The sequence below is a fragment of the Pyxicephalus adspersus genome, chromosome 9 (genome assembly GCF_032062135.1).
Source record: "Pyxicephalus adspersus chromosome 9, UCB_Pads_2.0, whole genome shotgun sequence".
In the NCBI taxonomy this organism is placed as follows: Eukaryota; Metazoa; Chordata; class Amphibia; order Anura; family Pyxicephalidae; genus Pyxicephalus; species Pyxicephalus adspersus.
In genome coordinates, this window is record NC_092866.1 from 30,626,015 (window position 1) to 30,645,239 (window position 19,225).

At 41.7% G+C, this 19,225-nt stretch overlaps 1 protein-coding gene across 4 annotated transcripts in view; it reads right to left on the reverse strand.

Annotated features, from left to right (window-relative positions):
• CTSF (cathepsin F) overlaps positions 1-19,225 on the reverse strand; it is a 132,124-nt gene that overhangs the window by 85,075 nt on the left and 27,824 nt on the right. For all 4 annotated transcript variants that reach the window (XM_072423078.1, XM_072423077.1, XM_072423079.1 and 1 more), the window contains exons 7-8: positions 15,958-16,106; positions 8,950-9,046 (exon numbers count right to left, since the gene is read on the reverse strand). In XM_072423078.1, coding sequence (XP_072279179.1) covers positions 8,950-9,046; positions 15,958-16,106 — 246 coding nt within the window. The remainder of the gene's footprint in view (positions 1-8,949; positions 9,047-15,957; positions 16,107-19,225) is intronic.

Consider the following 19,225-nt stretch of genomic DNA (forward strand, 5'->3'; position numbering starts at 1 on the left):
TAATTGCTATGATCTCACCATTGAGCTTAACAGATCCTCCTTAATCGCACAGCTGAAATCTAATCGCCTTAATTGGCAGATTCGCGACCCCTATTGCTCATTATTATCAAGGCAAGAATCCGGCTGGCAGTGAGGAGGCAAGTGTACGAGCGCACTCGACTCCGGACCGCAGGAAACCGCGCTCGCTGGTCGCGCGTACGTTCACGCTTCCAGCGAGCGCGGATTTTATTGATGAATCAGGGCCACAAAGAGAGAGGGCATTTGACACTCTGAAAAATAATTATGGATAAATTGCACTCTCTATCCCGTCCTACATGAGAAAAATGGTCCTGAGATATTGTAGTTTCCCGTAATATTGGCGAAAGGATTCTGCTATGTCTTTGGTGTGGTAGAGTTTATGTCCGCTGCCATCCATGGGAAACAGGATAAATGAGCGAGATTTTTGTGCACGGTGAGCCTAGGCTAACATGCGCTGCTTCTGTTGCCATGTTCATAGAACATTCTCCTGCATTTAGATAGAGCAGTCTAAGCCTTGTTATGGCAAAGCATCAAGAGATTCTCACGGAGGCTGCGGAGTTCTTTGCAAACAGTCATCTAGGGAAGTTTTGTGTGAGGATTCTAGGATTGCAACTGTGCTACCATTTTATAAGATAGGTACCACATTGGCCTTATGTCAATCTACTGATAACATAGCAGTGAATAAAAAAGTCTCCAAGTTCATAAAAAATTTGAAACATTGACTTTAAAATGAAAGAGCTCAAGTCTTTGAGGACACATGAGTTTATTAATCTGGTCCCAGAGCTTTATAGCCTTAATATTGTCCATCTGTTACTCATATGAATTTCAAGCTAAAATGGTTTGTTTAAGGCTGTGACAATACTATTCCACTTTGGTCTTGAGCTCCACCATTTTTCTTTGTGTACAATTTTCTTTATGCAGAAATGTGTGAGTGATTAAAAAAATGTGCCTTCTCTGTTTCTTAAGAACCACAAACCCTGAGCCATGTTGAAAAGGCCCTACAAGCTAAGACCTGATATTTATGCTAACAATATATACATTTTTGGGATGTTACTTTTTTGGCAACTTGTCTTTCGTTTTGACTTTGTGCACACTTTATTTCCTTTTTACATAATGTTGTTATATTCCTTGTAATTTCTTTGTGATTCTTCATTTTTAAATTTTTGGACTGTCCTTTCCTATTCTTTGTGGCTTTTTAACATTACCTTAAGCCAGATTGCTTTATATTTTTGCCTCCTTAACGTATTGGCTATTAGGATATGTTGTGTTTGTGTGGAATTGTCGCAAATCATTCCCAGGATGGTGTTGAGCATGGCACAGGCAATATTCCACAGAAACTTGGAAGTCCCTCCTTTAACTTGCAGCATAGTTCTCTAAATTGATTCATAAGGATCCTCCATCTGCCATGTATCCGGTCATTGGTTTCAACATTGAACAAGACAGCTGGGTCATGCCCAGCCTCTCCCAGTAATTTGTTTACTCAGTATAGCAAAATATTCAAGTAAGGCATGCCAGGCAACTAACTATACTGTCAGTCCTGTTGTTTACAGAGACAGAAACCAAATTGTCTAGGCCTTTCAGCATTACCTTTTCCACCTCTACTAGAAGGGCTGCTCTCCCGATAACTAAGGGTAGCAATTTAGGGCTCTCTGTTAACCACCCACACATCTTCACAAAGCTTAGAAAATTTGTTTGTCTTCAAACACAGAATTTGCCTTCTTGTAAACCCTACCACTCTCTCCAACTACACTACAGCAATCCAGCTCCCTATTTAAAAAACCTGTTAACACTTCGCCCGCAGATCCTCTGTTCAGCAACCTGTAGCACCATCTGCATCCCATTAGCTTGGAAATTTTACAATTCTTAGCATCCCCTGCACGGAGACTGTGCACAGCCAAAAGTGATTCTAGAATATGTCCTGCTGTTGGCTGATAGGCCTTTTAAAACCTCCCCAGTTCCAGGCTCAGGTGGCTGGATCCTCTGGATTTGACCTCGGTTTTTATCTAAACTCTGCCTTGTCAGCTGCCTGTTATGACCTCTGCCTGTTTAACTACCTCGACTTAACTTGCTGTGTTCCAGCTGGATAGCCATTCCTACAATGAAGTTATTTCATTCCTGTCACTCCCTGTTGGAGAGAGCCAGGGGGCTGCGACCTGGTGAACTCCTTACAGCAAAGAAGTCTGGTGATCATGCTGGTGAAGACCAGGGAATCACTTAAATTCCACGCCTCAGGTAATCCTGTGTCGCCTGACAGAGGAAGGCAACCCATAACAGAAAGATCCAGCCAATTCTGGGAATGGACCACCATTGGATAGACTCTGTAAACTTACAATCTCTCTACAAGAAGTTCAGGGGGTATTATCAGCTTGATAATCGTATCCAGTCTCTGACTAGCACTCCAGCCACCGTACACAGCACGCTGCCACCAACATTTCCTGCTCCTGAACCGAAGGTACCCTTGCCTGCATGCTTCTCTGGGAATTTTTGTAGCTTGTGTCTCCTTTTTTCTCCCAGCAGCCCAGAATCTTGGCTGAGAAATGTACTAAGGTGGGCACAGGCATTTCTTTTCTTCAAGTAGAACAACAATAATGGGCATTCCAGCTTATCGAAACTTGAGACCCATTTGTGTCTGGAGTAGGTTCTCTTTTTGAAAGACTAGCAAAGCTTTACGATGACCCCTGCTGAGCAGCCAATGCTAAATTGGCACAAATGCCACCTCCGCCAGGGTTGTAGGCCTGCAAAAATATATGTCAAGGACATGTGCTGTCGGAGTTTCGACACTCCTTGAAGCACCAAGTTACTTAACTTGACCAGTGGCTCTGTGAGCGGCAGATGGAAAAGGTGGAGTTACCTTGTCTTCTACAGGCTCCCCCACAATGTGCTACCTCTGTACCTCAGAGTCTAATCTTTGTTGAAAAGAAGGACCATTCTCTGCAGCCCTGCACTGATTACAGAGACCTCAATCGTACTACAATTAGGAATAGTTATCCTCCACCATTGATTCTAGAACTCGGCTACAGTGGCTAAAATCAGGGTATTTAGGTTAGTTGGGTTTGGGTACAACCTAGAAAGTATTCGAGAGGGAGACGAATGAAAGATGGTGTTTCGTACCTGTTTTGGCCATTTTGAATATGTGGTGATGCCTTTTGGACTTTGAAATGTTCCCGCTACCTTCCAACATTTTGTAAAGAACATATTCAGAGATTTCTTTGATGTTTTCATGGTTGTTTACCTAGAGGGCTAGATGACATCCTGATCTTTATTATGATTTATATAGCACCAACATATTACGCAGTGCTGTACAATAGTTAGAAGTTGCAAATGACAGACAAATACAGACAGTGACACAGGAGGAATCACTGTCAGTGACCAGTCACAATCTAGGAGGTGGGGGAAGTATCACACAATAGGAGGGGAGATATAGAGTGGTGGAAAGTAGTGAGGGTTTTAGGAGACCAAAGAAGACGGGTAGGCAAGTTTGAAAAGATGTGGTTTGAGTGTTCTTTTACATGAGAGAAACACCCCCCCCCCCCCTTTGCTATGGGTGATCTCACATATGGTAGAGGATGCAGGCAGCTTTATAAGTGGGTGTTTGGAAGGCCAGCATGGAGGAGATACTAAAACAGCTTGTTTTGGCCAATGCCAACCAGCAGCAGGCCAATGTGGAGCAAAAGCATATTAACCAACAATTGCTGCTAGGTCTGGAAAAAACGGAGGCCTGCCACAAGGAATTGTTGGAAATACAAGCACAGAGCTACCAACAACAATTAGATGCCCTAAAACAGCAGATATCTTTATGAGAGCAGGCTGACGCCAAGAGTGGTGCTGGGAGTTCGCCAGTTTTCCAGGTAAGCCAGTTGTTGAAAAAGATGACTGTGGATCCTGAGGTGTTTTTGACCACATTAGAAAGAATAGCAGAGAAGCCCCGCTATTATCTGGAGAGTGCCAAAAAGCCTAATATGACCTAGAGCCGTCGGAAGCAAGCAACTATGTCTACATTAGGGCAGAAATACTGGCACGGCTGGGTGTCACCCTGGCTGTCTGGGCCCAACGGGTGTATAACTGGTCCTATCGAGCAGGAAAACCTCCCAGATCCCAGATGTATGACCTGATACATCTAACAAGGAAGCGGCTACAACCAGAAATTCTGGAACAGGTAGTTTTAGACCAGTTCCTAAGGTCCCTCCCTGTTTCCATACAAAAGTGGGTGAGCCATGGAGACCCGTGGACAGCCGATAAGCTGGTGGACCTAGTGAAAAGGTACTTGGCTGCCGAGAATTAAACACCTCCCTTCAGTACTCACAAACTTTCCACCCCAAGACCATAACATCCCCAGCTGTGGGTAAGAGTGAACCAAGGGATGGGGGTGGAGAGAGTGAGAAAAGGGGAGCTAAGGGTAATAGACAGACTCCAGTCAATGTATGGCGGGGGAGACTGGGAACGCTAGCCCCCCAGGAAGGAGCCAAACATGTTATTTGTTATCGCTGCTGGGAAGAAGGACATATTGCTGCAAATTGCCCTGTGGTGGATAAACCAATGCACATGTGACTTTCTGGGTGGCGATGAAAAATATTGGTTTAAAATGTTTATGAATACCAAACCAGTTGTGGGGCTGTTAGATTCAGGTAGTGTGGTAACACTGGTGAAAGCTGAGCTAGTGGTTACAGAGATCTCCTGTCCTAAAACAGTGGGGGTAACGTGTACACGGGCATACTAGGAAATATCCGGTGACATCACTGTCTTTTGAAACCTCGCTAGGTAAACTGTCATCAGGTGGGGTTGGTTCCCCACTTACCATATGATGCTATCATTAGGAGGGATTTTCACAAATTCCAGGAGCTCTGGGATCACCCACCCCATGCAGTGCTGGTATCCTCAGAGCATCAGGCTACTGAGTAGTCCTCTGATGATTGTGGGGGCACTCCAGGGTTTCCTTTGTCTGTGCTAGCAGGGGAAACAGTTAATCCTAGGTAAGAACCAGCAACTTTGGGGGAAAGCCAGCAAACCCTGGACTTCCCTGACTTACAGATAGATAGAGAGAACTTTGTTACAGAGCAATTGAAAGACCCCACACTGTTTAAAGCCCCGGAGAATGCCGTAAAAATTGATGGGAACCTAGCGCAACCAGACGAGAGGGTTGCATTCCCATACTTTATTATTGAAACGGACCTACAGAGAGCGAATAGTCCAGAAGTTTTATTGGCCAGGGGTCGCCAAGGAGGTGGAGATATACTGTGTTTCCTGTCCTGTATGTCAGTTGTTTGCCCCAATGCCACATTTTCATAGCCCTTTGGTTCCCCTCCCATCATTGAGGTCCTGTTTGAAAGGATTGCCATGAATATAGTTGGCCCATTGCTAAAGTCAGCTAGGGGCCATCCATATATCCTAGTCATGATGGACTATGCTACTCGGTATCCTGAGGCAATTCCTCTCCGAAATACCTCTGCTAAAACTATAACCCAGGAGCTGTTCCAAATTTTCAGCCCAGTGGGAGTGGCCAAAGAGGTACTTACGGATCAAGGAACCCTGTTTATTTCCCGGGTAACTAAAGAGTTTTGTAAACTCCTAAAGGTGACGCAGCTACATACATCGGTGTATCACCCTCAAACAGACGGCTTAGTAGAATGTTTTAACAAAACTTTAAAACAGATGCTGCGGAAGGTAGTAGATAAAGACGGGAAAAATTGGGACTGTCCACTCCCCTATTTGATGTTTGCTACCCGGGAGATACCCCAATTCTTAACCGGATTCTCTCCCTTTCAATTATTATATGGGAGGCACCCCAGGAGACTGTTAGATATTGCTAAGGAAACATGGAAAAGTGAAAGTTCCCCTCATAGAAGTGTCATCCAGCATGTAGCGCAAATGCAGGACAGATTTGCGCAGGTAATGCCCTTGGTTAAAGAGCATCTGGTCCAAGCGCAGTTGGCGCAGCAGAGAATTTATAAACGGGGTGCCCATATCCGTACTTTTGTCCCTGGGGATAGAGTTTTGGTACTAGTTCCCACGGTGGAAAGTAAATTCCTAGCCAAATGGCAGGGCCTCTATGAGGTAATGGAAAAACTGAGTGACGCAAATTATAAGATTAGCCAACCTGGTAGGCAGAAACCATTGCAAATTTATCATGTAAATTTGTTGAAACCATGGAAAGAAAGGAAGGCATTAACGGTGAGGACCACGGAGCTACCTGCTCGGTCTAACTCTGTAATCCCAGAATCCTGCATACAAGACACCTTGTCAAAGACTCAACAACAGGAATCGAGAGATTTTGTGCTACAAAATAGGGATATGTTCTCCAACTTGCCTGGAAGAACATCCATGGCTAAACATGATATTATCACCCCTCCAGGTGAAAGGGTAAGATTAAAACCCTATCGAATTCCTGAAGATAGACGAGAGGTAATACTTCAGGAAGTTAAAAAAATGCTTGAATTTGGGGTTATAGAGGAGTCCAATAGCGAATGGTCAAGCCCAATTGTGTTAGTTCCTAAACTAGATGGGAGCTGGAGATTCTGCAACGATTACTATAAGCTGAATCAGATCAAAAAGTTTGACACCTATCCTATGCCCCAGATAGACAAGTTAATTGATCGATTGGGGAATGCTAGATACATAACCACCTTAGATCTTACCAAAGGATATTGGCCGATCCCCCTGAGTCAGCTAAGGAAAAAATGCTTTTGTGACCCCTGACAGAGCATTCCAGTATCGAAATATGCCCTTTGGACTACATAATGCTCTAGCTACGTTCCAGCGGGTGATGGATAAAGTACTCTGACCCCATCAAAAATATGCTGTGGCCTACATGGATGACTTAATTATTCATAGTGCACATTAGGCCTCACATTTAGTAAAGGTTCAGGCAGTGCTAAACGAGCTAAGGAAAGCCCGGTTTGTTGCAAACCCTAAAAAGTGCGCAATTGGGCTGGAAGAAGCCACATATCTGGGGTACACCACTGGAAGAAGAATAAAAAAAGCCTCAGGAAAAGAAAGTAGAGGCCATCCAGAATTGGCCACACCCAATTAATAAAAAGCAGTTTTGAGCTTTCTTGGGGATCGACGGCTATTAATGGTGCTTTATTCCTCACTTTGCATCCCAGGCTGTTCCCTTGACAAATTTGGCAAAAGGGAAGGAATCGGTAATGGTTAAATGATCCCCAAAAGCAGAAGCTGCATTTACAACAACTGTATGTACAGTTAGGGGAGAGACCCACACCACCACCTATTCTGTTGCCAGGTCTAGGGGTGTGTAAAGTGCAGGTGCATAGGAAAGTGCAGCAGGTAAAAGTCTGAGGATTAGCTGAACTCAATCTTTTCTCCCTTGAGAAGAGGCTTGGGGATATGATCAGCCTATATAAATAGTCCATATAGAGAACTTACTTCTCACATATTCACTTTAAGGTCTCTACAAAGGACAAGGGGCACTATTTGCGTCTGGAGGAAAATACATTTAATCTCTCTTAGGTTTTTTATTTGGGATATGTGTTATTTCTCTAGTGGTTAAACTTGATGGGACTTCTTTTATCTTTTTTTATATCTTTTTTTCAACCTTACTTACTAACTTAACCTCACTTGTAATTATGTAATGTTATAGGATTATTAGTGCCACTTGTTCATTCCTTCTTGTCCATTAGACAACCAATAGTCAGATACATTTTCAACCCATGTTAATATTTATGTATGCTACATATGACAATTAGGCAGATGTCTATAGAAGAAAGGATGGAATATTATAAGACTTGTTGGAAAATGTCCATTTCTGCATATACTTAGTAACAAATTTAGGACATGTGTTTAGGAATAGTTATTTTATATTGTTTTCACTGTTTTTGAACTGTGTTGCTTTATTAACAAAAATACAATATGACAATACATTGGGCCTGATTTATCAATGTTCTCCAAGACTGAGGAATATAGACTACTATGATAGAACCCGAGTGATTCAACAAACGTGAAATTAATCTGGTCCAGGATTGAAAGCATTAGCCAAATAATAGTAAATTATTTAGGAAATCTAGTACAGGTTTCCTGGATCACCCAGGTTCCTCCAGAATAGTCTACAGGTATTCCCTGAGTTAAGGACATTCGACATACAGATGACTCTTATCATACAGATACGAACGGGGCTTCCCTGCTAGCTTGTGTGTAGGATGGAGGCTTGATGGGGGGGGGGGGTTGGTTTGCATGACCTGCAGAATAAATCTTTTGCTAAACACAGCTGAGGTTGTGGGTGATCTCTTCTGCAACCTCTTGTAACTCTTTATTTACCAAAACAAAATCTAAAGTTGTTTCCTTTTTTGTTTTTGTTGTTGATTTGTTAATAAATGTCTAGGCTTCATAAAGTTTGTTTTTTTGCTTTGTTTGTGATTATTTCACAGTGAGGATTTTATACAGTAACTGACACCATGCTGCCTAATATTATGTTGAGACAAACACCTGTCCTAATTGCATTTATTGAAATAATGTACCTGTTCCAACTTACATACAAATTCAACATAGGAACAAACCTACAGTCCCTATCTTATATGTAGCCCAAGGATTACCTGTATTTTCTCCAATCCTAGAGAGCTTTAACAAATCAGATTCTGTTGTAACTTCAAGAAACATAAACTGGAGTATGAATCCTAGTTGCCTGCATGCAGCTTAAGTTTATTTCCAGAGAGAACCAGGACCACTACTAGCTCAGAAGGCCTCAACACCTCCTTATCAAGGAGATAGACAAGACAGTAGAATTGAGAAGAAGCTGAGTTCCTGACCAAAGATGATATTTGCATAATAGAATATTTTAAATGACAGGGCTTCATGGGGTACCCTGGGGAAAATCTGAAGGTTTATAAAAACACAACTTTGTGTCTACGTTTTTTAATACAGGTCTGTCCTCTATACAGCAGTGATATGATTATTGAAAAATAATCTTTATAACCACAATACCTTGCTCAGACAAGGAAACAAGTGTGCCTTTCTTCAAGAACCACTGTCCTTCAATGTTCCCAATCACAGAGAAAGCCCAACAGGAGCCACACATACCCTGCACAATAGATAAAAAAACAGATAGTAAGATTGAGCATTATGGAAGAAAAGGATGGAGATTTCCAAGAAATTTGCACTTGCAATAAAAATGAAAATGATCAAATGTCAGGCAGCTGATACTCCAATATTACCAAATGTTTTCAGCAAAAGTAGAAAACATGTAACATATTAAAGATTAATGTAACCAAAAATATATTTAAAGAGAAAACTCAGTTTCACAGTTTAAAGTGTATTCTCTCCAGCCTTGGAGAGCTTTAATAAATCAGGCCCATTGTCTGTTGCTCTTTTGAGTGAAAGTGGGTTCAATAGAAAAGGGCCCAGGAGGGAGGAAGGAGCACCCAGTCATCACTCCTAAAATTTGCAAAACTAAAATTTGTGACATCTTTTCAGAAGTTATTAAATTTCTTCTGAAGGTACCCCTGCCCAGGCAAATCCAGAAGCAAGACTCAAGCTTTTTACCTTTGTCTTGAAAGACTAAATGAAGAATCAATGGGCAGGGTCTACTATTTGCAAAGCGTCAACATTGGCATATAAATGCATCAAATGCTATTTGACAGTGTGGGGACAAATAGCACCAGGCTATAGAAGACTTTCCAATTATCAAGAGAACAAAAGGCTACTTCTTGCTTTGAGTCATTACAATAAATACTTCTGTCAATTTTTCTTTAAGATTTAATACTATCTAAAGAATTGTCAGACACATATCTTGCTAGATGCGCTCATTTATTGGAACTTTCAGAAAGTACCTTCAAATTCAAATCTCCATTTCTAATTTCAGTTCCTGAATTTTGTCAACACTCAGAATTTTCATTAGGAGGTTCTGCTTCTTATAATGTAATTGTCTGTCTGTCTGTCTCTATTTCTAATTCCAGTGCCTGAATTTCGTCAACACTCAATTTTCATGTAGAGGTTGTGCTTCCTATAATTGTCTGTCTCCATTTCTGTCTGCCTGTCTCCATTTCTGTCTGCCTGTCTCCATATCTGTCTGTCCGTCCGTCTACATTTCTGTCTCCATTTCTGCCTGTCCGTCTCCATTTCTGCCTGTCTGTCTCCAATGCTGTCCGTCCATCTCCGTTTCTGTCCCTCTCTCCGTCACCATTTCTGTCCATCTCCATGTCTGTCTCCCTTTTTGTCCGTCCATCTCCATGTCTGTCTCCATTTCAGCCTGTCCGTCTCCATGTCTGTCTGTCCGTCTCCACTTCTATCTGTCCTTCTCCATTTCTGTTTGTCTCCATTTCTGTCCGCCCGTCTCCTTTTGTCTCCATTTCTATCAGTCCGTCTCCATTTCTCTCTATTTGTGTCCGTCCATCTCCATTTTTGTCCCATTTCTGTCAGTCTGTCTCTAAATCTGTCTCTATTTGTGTCTGTCCGTCTCCATTTCTGCGCATCCGTCTCCATTTCTGTCTCTATTTCTGCCCGTCTATCTCCATTTCTGCCTGTCCGTCTGTCTCCATGTCTGTCTGTTTGTCTCCATGTCTGTCTCAATTTCTGTTTGCCCGTCTCCATGTCTGTCTGCATTTCTGTCCGTCTGTCTGCATTTCTGTCTCTCTGTTTCCATTTCTGTAAGTCCGTCTCCATTTTTGTCCGTCCGTCTCCATGTCTGTTTCCAATTCTGTTTGTCCGTCTCCATGTCCGTTTCCAATTCTGTCCGTCCGTCTCCATGTCTGTCTTCATTTCTGTCCGTCCGTCTTTATGTCTGTCTTCATTTCTGTCCGTCCGTCTCCATGTCTGTCTTCATTTCTGTCCGTCCGTCTTTATGTCTGTCTTCATTTCTGTCCGTCCGTCTCCATGTCTGTCTCAATTTCTGTCCTTTCGTCTACATGTCCGTCTCCTTGTCTGTCTCCATTTCTGCCCGTCCGTCTCCATTCCTGTCCGTCCATCTCCATTTCTGTTTATCTGTCCCCATTTCTGTTTGTCTGTCCCCATTTCTGTTTGTCCGTCTCCATTTCTGTCTGTTGTTTCCATTTCTGTCCATCCATCTCCATGTCTGTCTTCATTTCTGTCCGTCCGTCTCATGTCTGTCTCTATTTCTGCCCGTCCTTCTCCATTTCTGTCTGTCCGCCTCTATTTTTGTCTCCATTTCTGACTGTCCGTCTCTGTATATGTACCATTTCTGTCAGCCTGTCTCTAATTCTGTCTCCATTTGTGTCTGTCCGTCTCTATTTCTGTCTCCATTTCTGCCTGTCCGACTCCATTTCTGTCTCCATTTCTGCCTGTCCATCTCCCTTTTCTGTCTCCATTTCTGTCCGTCCGCCTCCATGCCTGTCTCCATTTCTTTCCGTCTGTCTCTATTTCTTTCCATTCGTCTCCATTTTTGTCTCCATTTCTGTCCGTCCCTCACTGTTTCTGTCTCTTTTTCTTTCTGTCTCCATTTCTGTCCCACCGTCTCCATTTCTATCCGCTGTCTACATTTCTGCTCATCAGTCTCCATTTCTGTCCGTACGTCTCCATTTCTGTCTGTCCGTCCCTTTTTTTGTCTCCATTTCTATCAGACCGTCTCCATTTGTCTCTATTTCTGACTGTCCATCTCCATTTCTGTCCGTCCGTCTCCATTTCTGTCCGATTTCTGTCTGTCCGTCTCCATTTTTGTCTGTCCGTCTCTATTTTTGTCTCCATTTCTATCAGTCCGCCTCCATTTGTCTCCATTTCTGACTGTCCATCTCCATTTATGTCGGCCCGTCTGTTTATCCATCTCCATTTCAGTCCGTCCGTCTCCCTGTCTGTCCATCCGTCTCCATGTTAGTCTCCATGTCTGTCAGTCTGTCTCCATTTCTGTCCATCCGTCTCAATGTCGGTCTCCATCTCTGTCTCCATTTCAGTTTGTCTGTCTCCAGTTATGTCCGTCCGTCCGTCTCCATGTCTGTTTCCATTTCTGTCCGTCCGTCTCCATGTCTGTCTTAATTTCTGTCCTTTCGTCTACATGTCCATCTCCATTTCTGTCCGTCCATCTTCATGTCTGTCTCCATTTATGTCTCTATTTCTTTCAGTTCATCTCCATTTTTGTCTCCATTTCTGTCCGTCCATCACCCTGTCTGTCAATCTGTCTCCATGTCTGTCCATCCGTCTCCATGTCAGTCTCCATATCTGTCTCAATTTCTGCCCGTCCCTCTCCATTTCTGCCCATCCGTCTCCATTTCTGTCCGTCCGTCTCCCTGTCTGTCCATCCGTCTCCATGTTTGTCACCATGTCTGTCCGTCTATCTCCATTTCTGTTTGTCCGTCTCCGTTTCTTGTCCGTCCGTCTCAATGTCTGTCCATCCGTCATTATGTTAGTCTCCATATCTGTCTGTCTCTCTGCCTCCATTTCTCTCCATCCGTCTCAATGTCGGTCTCCATATCTGTCTCCATTTCTGTTTGTCCGTCTCCAATTCTGTCCGTCCTTCTCCATGTCTGTCCATCTGTCTCCATGTTAGTCTCCATGTCTGTCCGTCTGTCTCCATTTCGGTTCATCCGTCCCCATGTCCGTCTCCATATCTGTCTCCATTTCTGTTTGTCCGTCTCCAATTCTGTCCGTCCTTCTGTCGTCCATTTCTGTCCATTCGTCTCCATGTCGGTCTCCATGTCTGTCTCGGTATCTGTCCATCTGTCTCCATTTCTTTCTGTTTGTCTCCATTTTTGTCTCCATTTCTGTCCGTCCATCTCCATGTCTGTCTCCATTTCTGTCCATCCGTCTCCATGTCTGTTTATATGTCTGTCTCAATTTCTGTCCTTTTGTCTACATGTCCATCTCCATTTCTGTCCGTCTGTCTCCATGTCTGTCTCCATTTCTGTCTCTATTTCTTTCAGTTCGACTCCATGTCTGTCCGTCTGTCTCCATTTCTGTTCATCTGTCTTCATGTCGGTCTCCATATCTGTCTCCATTTCTGCCCGTCCGTCTCCATTTCTGCCCTTGCATCTCCCTGTCTGTCCATCTGTCTTCATGTCTGTCTCCATTTCTGTCCGTCCATCTTCGTGTTTGTCTCCATGTCTGTCCGTCTATCTCCATTTCTGTCCATCTGTCTCCATAACAGTATCCATTTCCGTCCCTCCCTCTCCATGTCTGTTTCCATTTCTTTCCGTTCGTCTCCATGTCTGCCTTAATTTCTGTCCTTTCATCTACATGTCCATCTCCATTTCTGTCCCTATTTCTGTCTGTATTTCTTTTAATTTGTCTCTATTTGTGTCTCTATTTCTGTCCATCCGTCTCCATGTCTGTCTCCATAGCTGTCCGTCTGTCTCCATTTCTGTCCGCCCATCTCTATGTTTGTTTCCATTTCTGTCCGTTCGTCTCCATGTCTGTCTCTATTTCTGTCCGTCTGTCTCCATGTCTGTCTTAATTTCTGTCCTTTTTTTCTACATTTCCCTCTCCATCTCATGTCTGTCCGTCTCTCTATCTGTATCAATTTCTGCCTGTCCGTCTCCATTTCTGTCCATCTGTTTCCATGTCTGTCTTTATTTCTGTCTGCCCGTCTCCATGTCTGTCTCCATTTCTATCTGTTGATCTCCATGTCTGTCTCCATTTCTTTCCTTTCGTCTACATGTCTGTCGCCATTTCTGTCCATCCGTCTCCATGTCGGTCTCCATATCTGTCTCCTTTTCTGTTTGTCTGTCTCCATTTCTGTCTATCCGTCTCCATGTTTGTCTCCATTTCTGTCTGCCCGTCTCCATGTCTGTCCATTTGTCTCCATTTCTGGTTTTATCCGTCCGTCACCATGCCTGTCTTTATTTCTGTCCCGTTTCTGTCAAACCGTCTCTAAGTCTGTCTCTATTTGTGTCAGTCCGTCTCTATTTCTGTATCAGTTTCTGCCTGTCCGTTTCCATTTCTGTCCGTTCATCTCCGTCTGTCCATCCGTCTCCATGTCAGTCTCCATATCTGTCCTTCCATCTTCGTGTTTGTCTCCATGTCTGTCCGTCTACATGTCTGTCTCCTTTTCTGTCTGTCCGTCTCCATTTCTGTCTGTCCGTCTCCATTTCTGTCTGTCCGTCTCCATTTCTGTCCATCCGTCTTCATGTCTTTCCATCCGTCTCCATGTTTGTCTCCATTTCTGTCTGTCCGTGTCCATTTCTGTCCCCATGTCTGTCCATTCGTTTCCATTTTTTGTCTCCTTTTCAGTCCGTGTGTCTCCATGTCTGTCCGTCTCCATTTCTGTCTTCATTTTTGTCTGTCCGTCTCTAAGTCTGTCTCCATTTGTGTCTGTCCGTCTCTCTTTCTGTATCAATTTCAGCCTGTCCGTCTCCATGTCTGTATCTATTTCTGTCTACCTGTCTCAGTGTCTGCCCGTCCGTCCCTATGTCTGTCTCCATTTCTGTCCACCCGTCTCCATGTCTGTCTCCATTTCTGTCCACCCGTCTCCATTTCTGTCCACCCGTCTCCATGTCTGTCTCCATTTCTGATCGATCATCTCAATGTCTGTCCCTATGTACGCCCGTCTCTATTTCTGTCTCCAATTCTGTCCGTCCGTCTCCATTTCTGTCCGTATGTCTCCATGTCTGCCTCCATTTCTGTCCATCTCTATTTCTGTCTCCACTTCTGTCTATCCGTCTCCATGTCTGTCCTTCCGTCTCCATGTCTGTCTCAATTTCTGTCCATCCGTCTCCATGTCTGTCTCTATGTCTGTCTGTCTCTATTTTTGTCTGTCCGTCTTCATGTCTGTCTCTGTATCTTTCATCATGTCTTTCCGTCCATCTCGATGTCTGTCCCCATTTCTGTCCAACCGTCTCCATGTCTGTCTCCATTTGTGTCTCCTATTCTCTCCATCTCCTTTTCTGTCTTCATTTCTGTCCGTCTGTCTCTATTTTTGTCTCCGTTTGTGTCCGTCCATTTCCATTTCTATCCATCCGTCTGCATGTCTGTCTCCATATCTGCCCGTCCGTCTCCATTTTTGTCACCATTTTGTCCGTCTCCGTTTCTGCCCATCTGTCTCCATTTCTGTCCGTCTGTCTTCATTTCTGTCCGTCCGTCTCCATGTCTGTATCTATTTCTGTCCACTCGTGTCTGTCTTACGTATTTAGCATATAGTAAGCCTTCAAATGAACAGATAACATTAGTGAATTTCCATGTGCAAAAATAGATGACCAGGAGTTCAAAGGATTATCCTTGATTAATTACAAAATACTCAACATTTGGTATTCCCAAACAGTATTAATTATTGCTCCATAAATTATTTGTTGTGTATGGCCTATAAGTTTCAGTGTAAGCTGTAAGACTGCAAAATGCTTTGAGGAAGGGGGGGGGGGGTGGTACTTGCATGGAAGTTATGGGTCCATGAAGGGTTTCCAACAAGAAGCATGAGGGGGCAGGTAACTAGAGGAGAGAGAGGCAACTAGACCGTTATACAAAGATACAGACCAAAGATAGAAAAGCATAAAAAAACATATGGTGTTTGAAAACAAGGTTACCCATTATGTTTATGTTAAAATAGACCATCTCACTTAAAATGTGCCCAGATAATAGGAATGTATGAACATTTATATTATAACGTGGAATTATGTGATTTAACATTGTTTATGCATGTCTGTGTCTGTGTACCATATTATTTTATATACACTTTTTCTTATATACACGTGTTCTCTGCTTTACTGACTACTCCCTAAAACCGAATCGAAAAATGTTGGTATTGTAATATTGGTCAAATATAATTTTTCTCCATGAATAGTATAACTAATATTTTTTTACACATATCCATTCTGCATACAAAAATACTTTGAATAGATGTGTCTATAGGTATTCAAAGTATTTTTGCATGAATGTTTGCTATTTAAGCAAATGTAAGAAAAATATTATTGGGTATATTAACCATACAGAAAATTATTTATGGCTAATGATTCAATACATGCCTACATTACAAGGTATTGATGGATGTTGTAACAGAAGATAGAGACATAAATGCTTTTCTTTTTTGGCTAATAATCATTTATTCCAGCCTATTACCTGGTTCTTGACCTCAGTTACAGCACCATGATCTCTCCAGTCCCACTGAGTAGGAGGAAAGTCTTTTGGGGCCACAGCCTTTTTCATGATCCAACGTTTTTGGCTGCTGGAGAGTAAAGGATTCAGGTACAGAGTTCGAAACTCTTCCTCTGTAAGGTTAAAAAATATGTTATATATGTTATATAATAACATACCTAAATTAAAGGGAGGATTTAAAGAAGAATCAAAGTGAAAGAAAACTTTAGCCTGGGGGCAAACATAACCAACTGGCCCTTTTGCAGAAGGCCCAACCTACTTGTGGATGATGGGCACAACACATCATATGGAACAGGTTGGTGTAAGGAATGTAAAGAACAGCAAACACAATGGGGAAATGTGTTAGAAGAAATGTGCAGTGAAGGATACAGAATGGAACAAAGTGGGATAGAGAGTGTATAGTACAGTTTACAGAATTAAGTGGTGTGGAATAGAGAAAAAAACAAATGGGGTGGGATAATATAGGAAAAAAACTGTAAGGTGCACAGAAAGTGGAACGTAGAAAAGGTTATGTACAGCCTGATGTACAGAACTGGGTGGTGTGAAGAAGTGAGGTAAAGAATGAAGTTGTTTGGAATGTACAGCACAAGGTAAGAAAGAAGTAGCGTTGAATACAGAATGTACAGTATAGCGTACATAAGGCAGTGTGGAATCCTGAATGATATTACAGTTAATAGTCTGGGTCAGTGTAAAATAGGGTACAGAATAGTGAACAAAATAGAGTGGTGTAGAATAGGAAGTGTATAGTGCAGCAGAAATAATTAAGTTGGCAGGAGATAGGAAATGTACAGCACAGTGTACAAGAGGAAAATGTAATACAGAACACACACCATAGTGTACAGAATGGGACAGTTAAGGGAAATGTACAGTGCAGAGTATATAACTGGGTGGTGTGAAATATGAAATGCACAACACATTGTATGTAAGAGGTGGTGTGGATAAGAGAATAAACAGTACAGTGTACAGAATGTTGTGGGATAGGTAATGAAAAGCACAACATACATGAGTCAATCTGGAATAGGGGACAAGTATGGGACACAGCAAACAAATATGGGCAGTGTGGAGGAATGAACAGTGAAACGTAATCAATCAGTGAACAATAGGAGACAAACAGCACAGTGTAAAGAATTAGGTTGTGCAGAACAGGAAATATGCAGCAGAGTTTACAGAATCGGAAGGTGATGAAAAGGCAATGGTTTAAATTAGCGAAAGTACAAATTAGGGTCTATTCACATCATTGGACTGCATTGCTAAATGTCTTGTTGGCTTACCTTAGGTGAAAATAACACCTTACATAGAAACACAGCGAAACATTATACAACAGGTTGTATGTGAGAGTAAAAAATGCCCTTAAAAGAATGAAAGTTAAACACACGCACACACTACAGTTCACATTGTTTATGTATATTAAAAAATTGAGGGATAAATTGACCTTTAATGTACAGGAATTAACATTTTAACAATAAAAAACCTGTTTAAAATTTTAGAGAACCACAACACCTCGATTTGAACAATTTAAACACTTTTACATTGAATGCAAGACCTTGTCTTTCATTCAAAATGATAGATTTAAGTAATAGGTATGTGATTTTACTATGTCCCTTACCATGAAATCAGGAAGTACGGTTAATTAAAATAGTATATATGCTTTTTTTGTTTTTTTCCCCATGTACTTACCTAATATAAAACCATATTCTGGACATTTTGACGTAATGAAGGGTTCATATAAAACATTTCAATATGATATAGTATAGAATCACTTATATTGTTTTTCAAGATGAGTGTTGGTTGGCAAACAATGCATTAGGGCAGCACATTCATTTTAATGGGCTGTTCAATGAAGCACAACTCATAGGAAAACTTGACTACTGCTCTTTTAAAAAAGGTGCAAAGCACAAAAATATAAAGTTGTTTACATGCGCTGCAAAGTGCTGGGAAGGTGTGTTTAATTTGCCATTAGGAAAAAATGCACATTACCTTGAGCTCTTTGCTACTAATTGCGTTTGTTGATTGTTTTTTCAGATTTTTCTATAACAAATGTAGAACTAGTGTCTTTGGAACAGGTTTAACACAAGTTTAGTACAGCAGACAATATAAAATAAACATATTCATGTAGCACTCCAATACCTGATTAATAACTAATAAATCCTTGAAGGTCCCGACATCCCCTTTAGTGCAAGGCTGAACTGGCAATTGGCAAAGGTGGGTAAAGCTTAGCAGAGGATTGACCAAAAACAATTCAGATAAAAGAGCAATCATGTATGTACTCTTTGTTTTTACTTGTTTGCCTACAGTTCTATTTGAAAGCTTTGTTTATTAAAAGTACACTAACCACCATGGCATATCAGGTATTTGTATGTTCCTCACAGCAAACAAGAATACCGTGTTCTCCCCAGGACCCTTTTCATCAGGTGGAGTGTTCTGCACTTTTGCAGTTGCCATCTGGCTGGCTGTTAGACAGCCACCCAGTCTGGGTTTTCTGTAGAGAGAAGAGTTAGCGATTCTGGGCAGTCTGGCGCTCACTAAAAGTTTGCTAACGTTAGCTTACTTATTACACTTCTATAAGTGATTACACACTTTACAAAACATAGGACACAGTGGGACTGGGCCACAGTACTAGACAGTTAAGGCATTAAAACAAATGCAATTGCCCACCAAATCAGGGTACTAGCTGAAAGGTTCCCAATTAGAAAAAGCTGTGTACAAAAACATTGTTCTCCAGAAATATGGAGAACAATGACAGGAAACTGGCTAATTGGGATTTTAGTACTACTTTCACAATTTTCTTGCACTACTATACCCCAACCTTAAGATGCAAAAAAGAAAAACTCCCTCACTTTATTTGTTTAAATGATTTTCTTAATATTAATAAACTGTTTTAAATATAGAAAAGTGGTGAGGTATTAATTATATTGATAAAGAAAATAAAATGGCTATCAAGTTAGATCATATACAAACGGCAATAAGGGTCTCCACACATGTTGTTTTTTTGCTTTTCTTTTCTATACTCTATCCCTTTGTAACATTCTAAATAACTTTCAAAACTTTCACTGAGTAGAGTTTGTTTTCCTTATCATATACAATAAAATGTAAAATAAAAAACAACATACATTGTATATTGTTTTGTCACTGATGTCTTTTAAGATACCAAACATACAAACACAAGTAAAAAACAAAATTTATGGCCCTCAAAATGCCATTGGATAAAAAAAAAAAAAATTTGGTTTATATG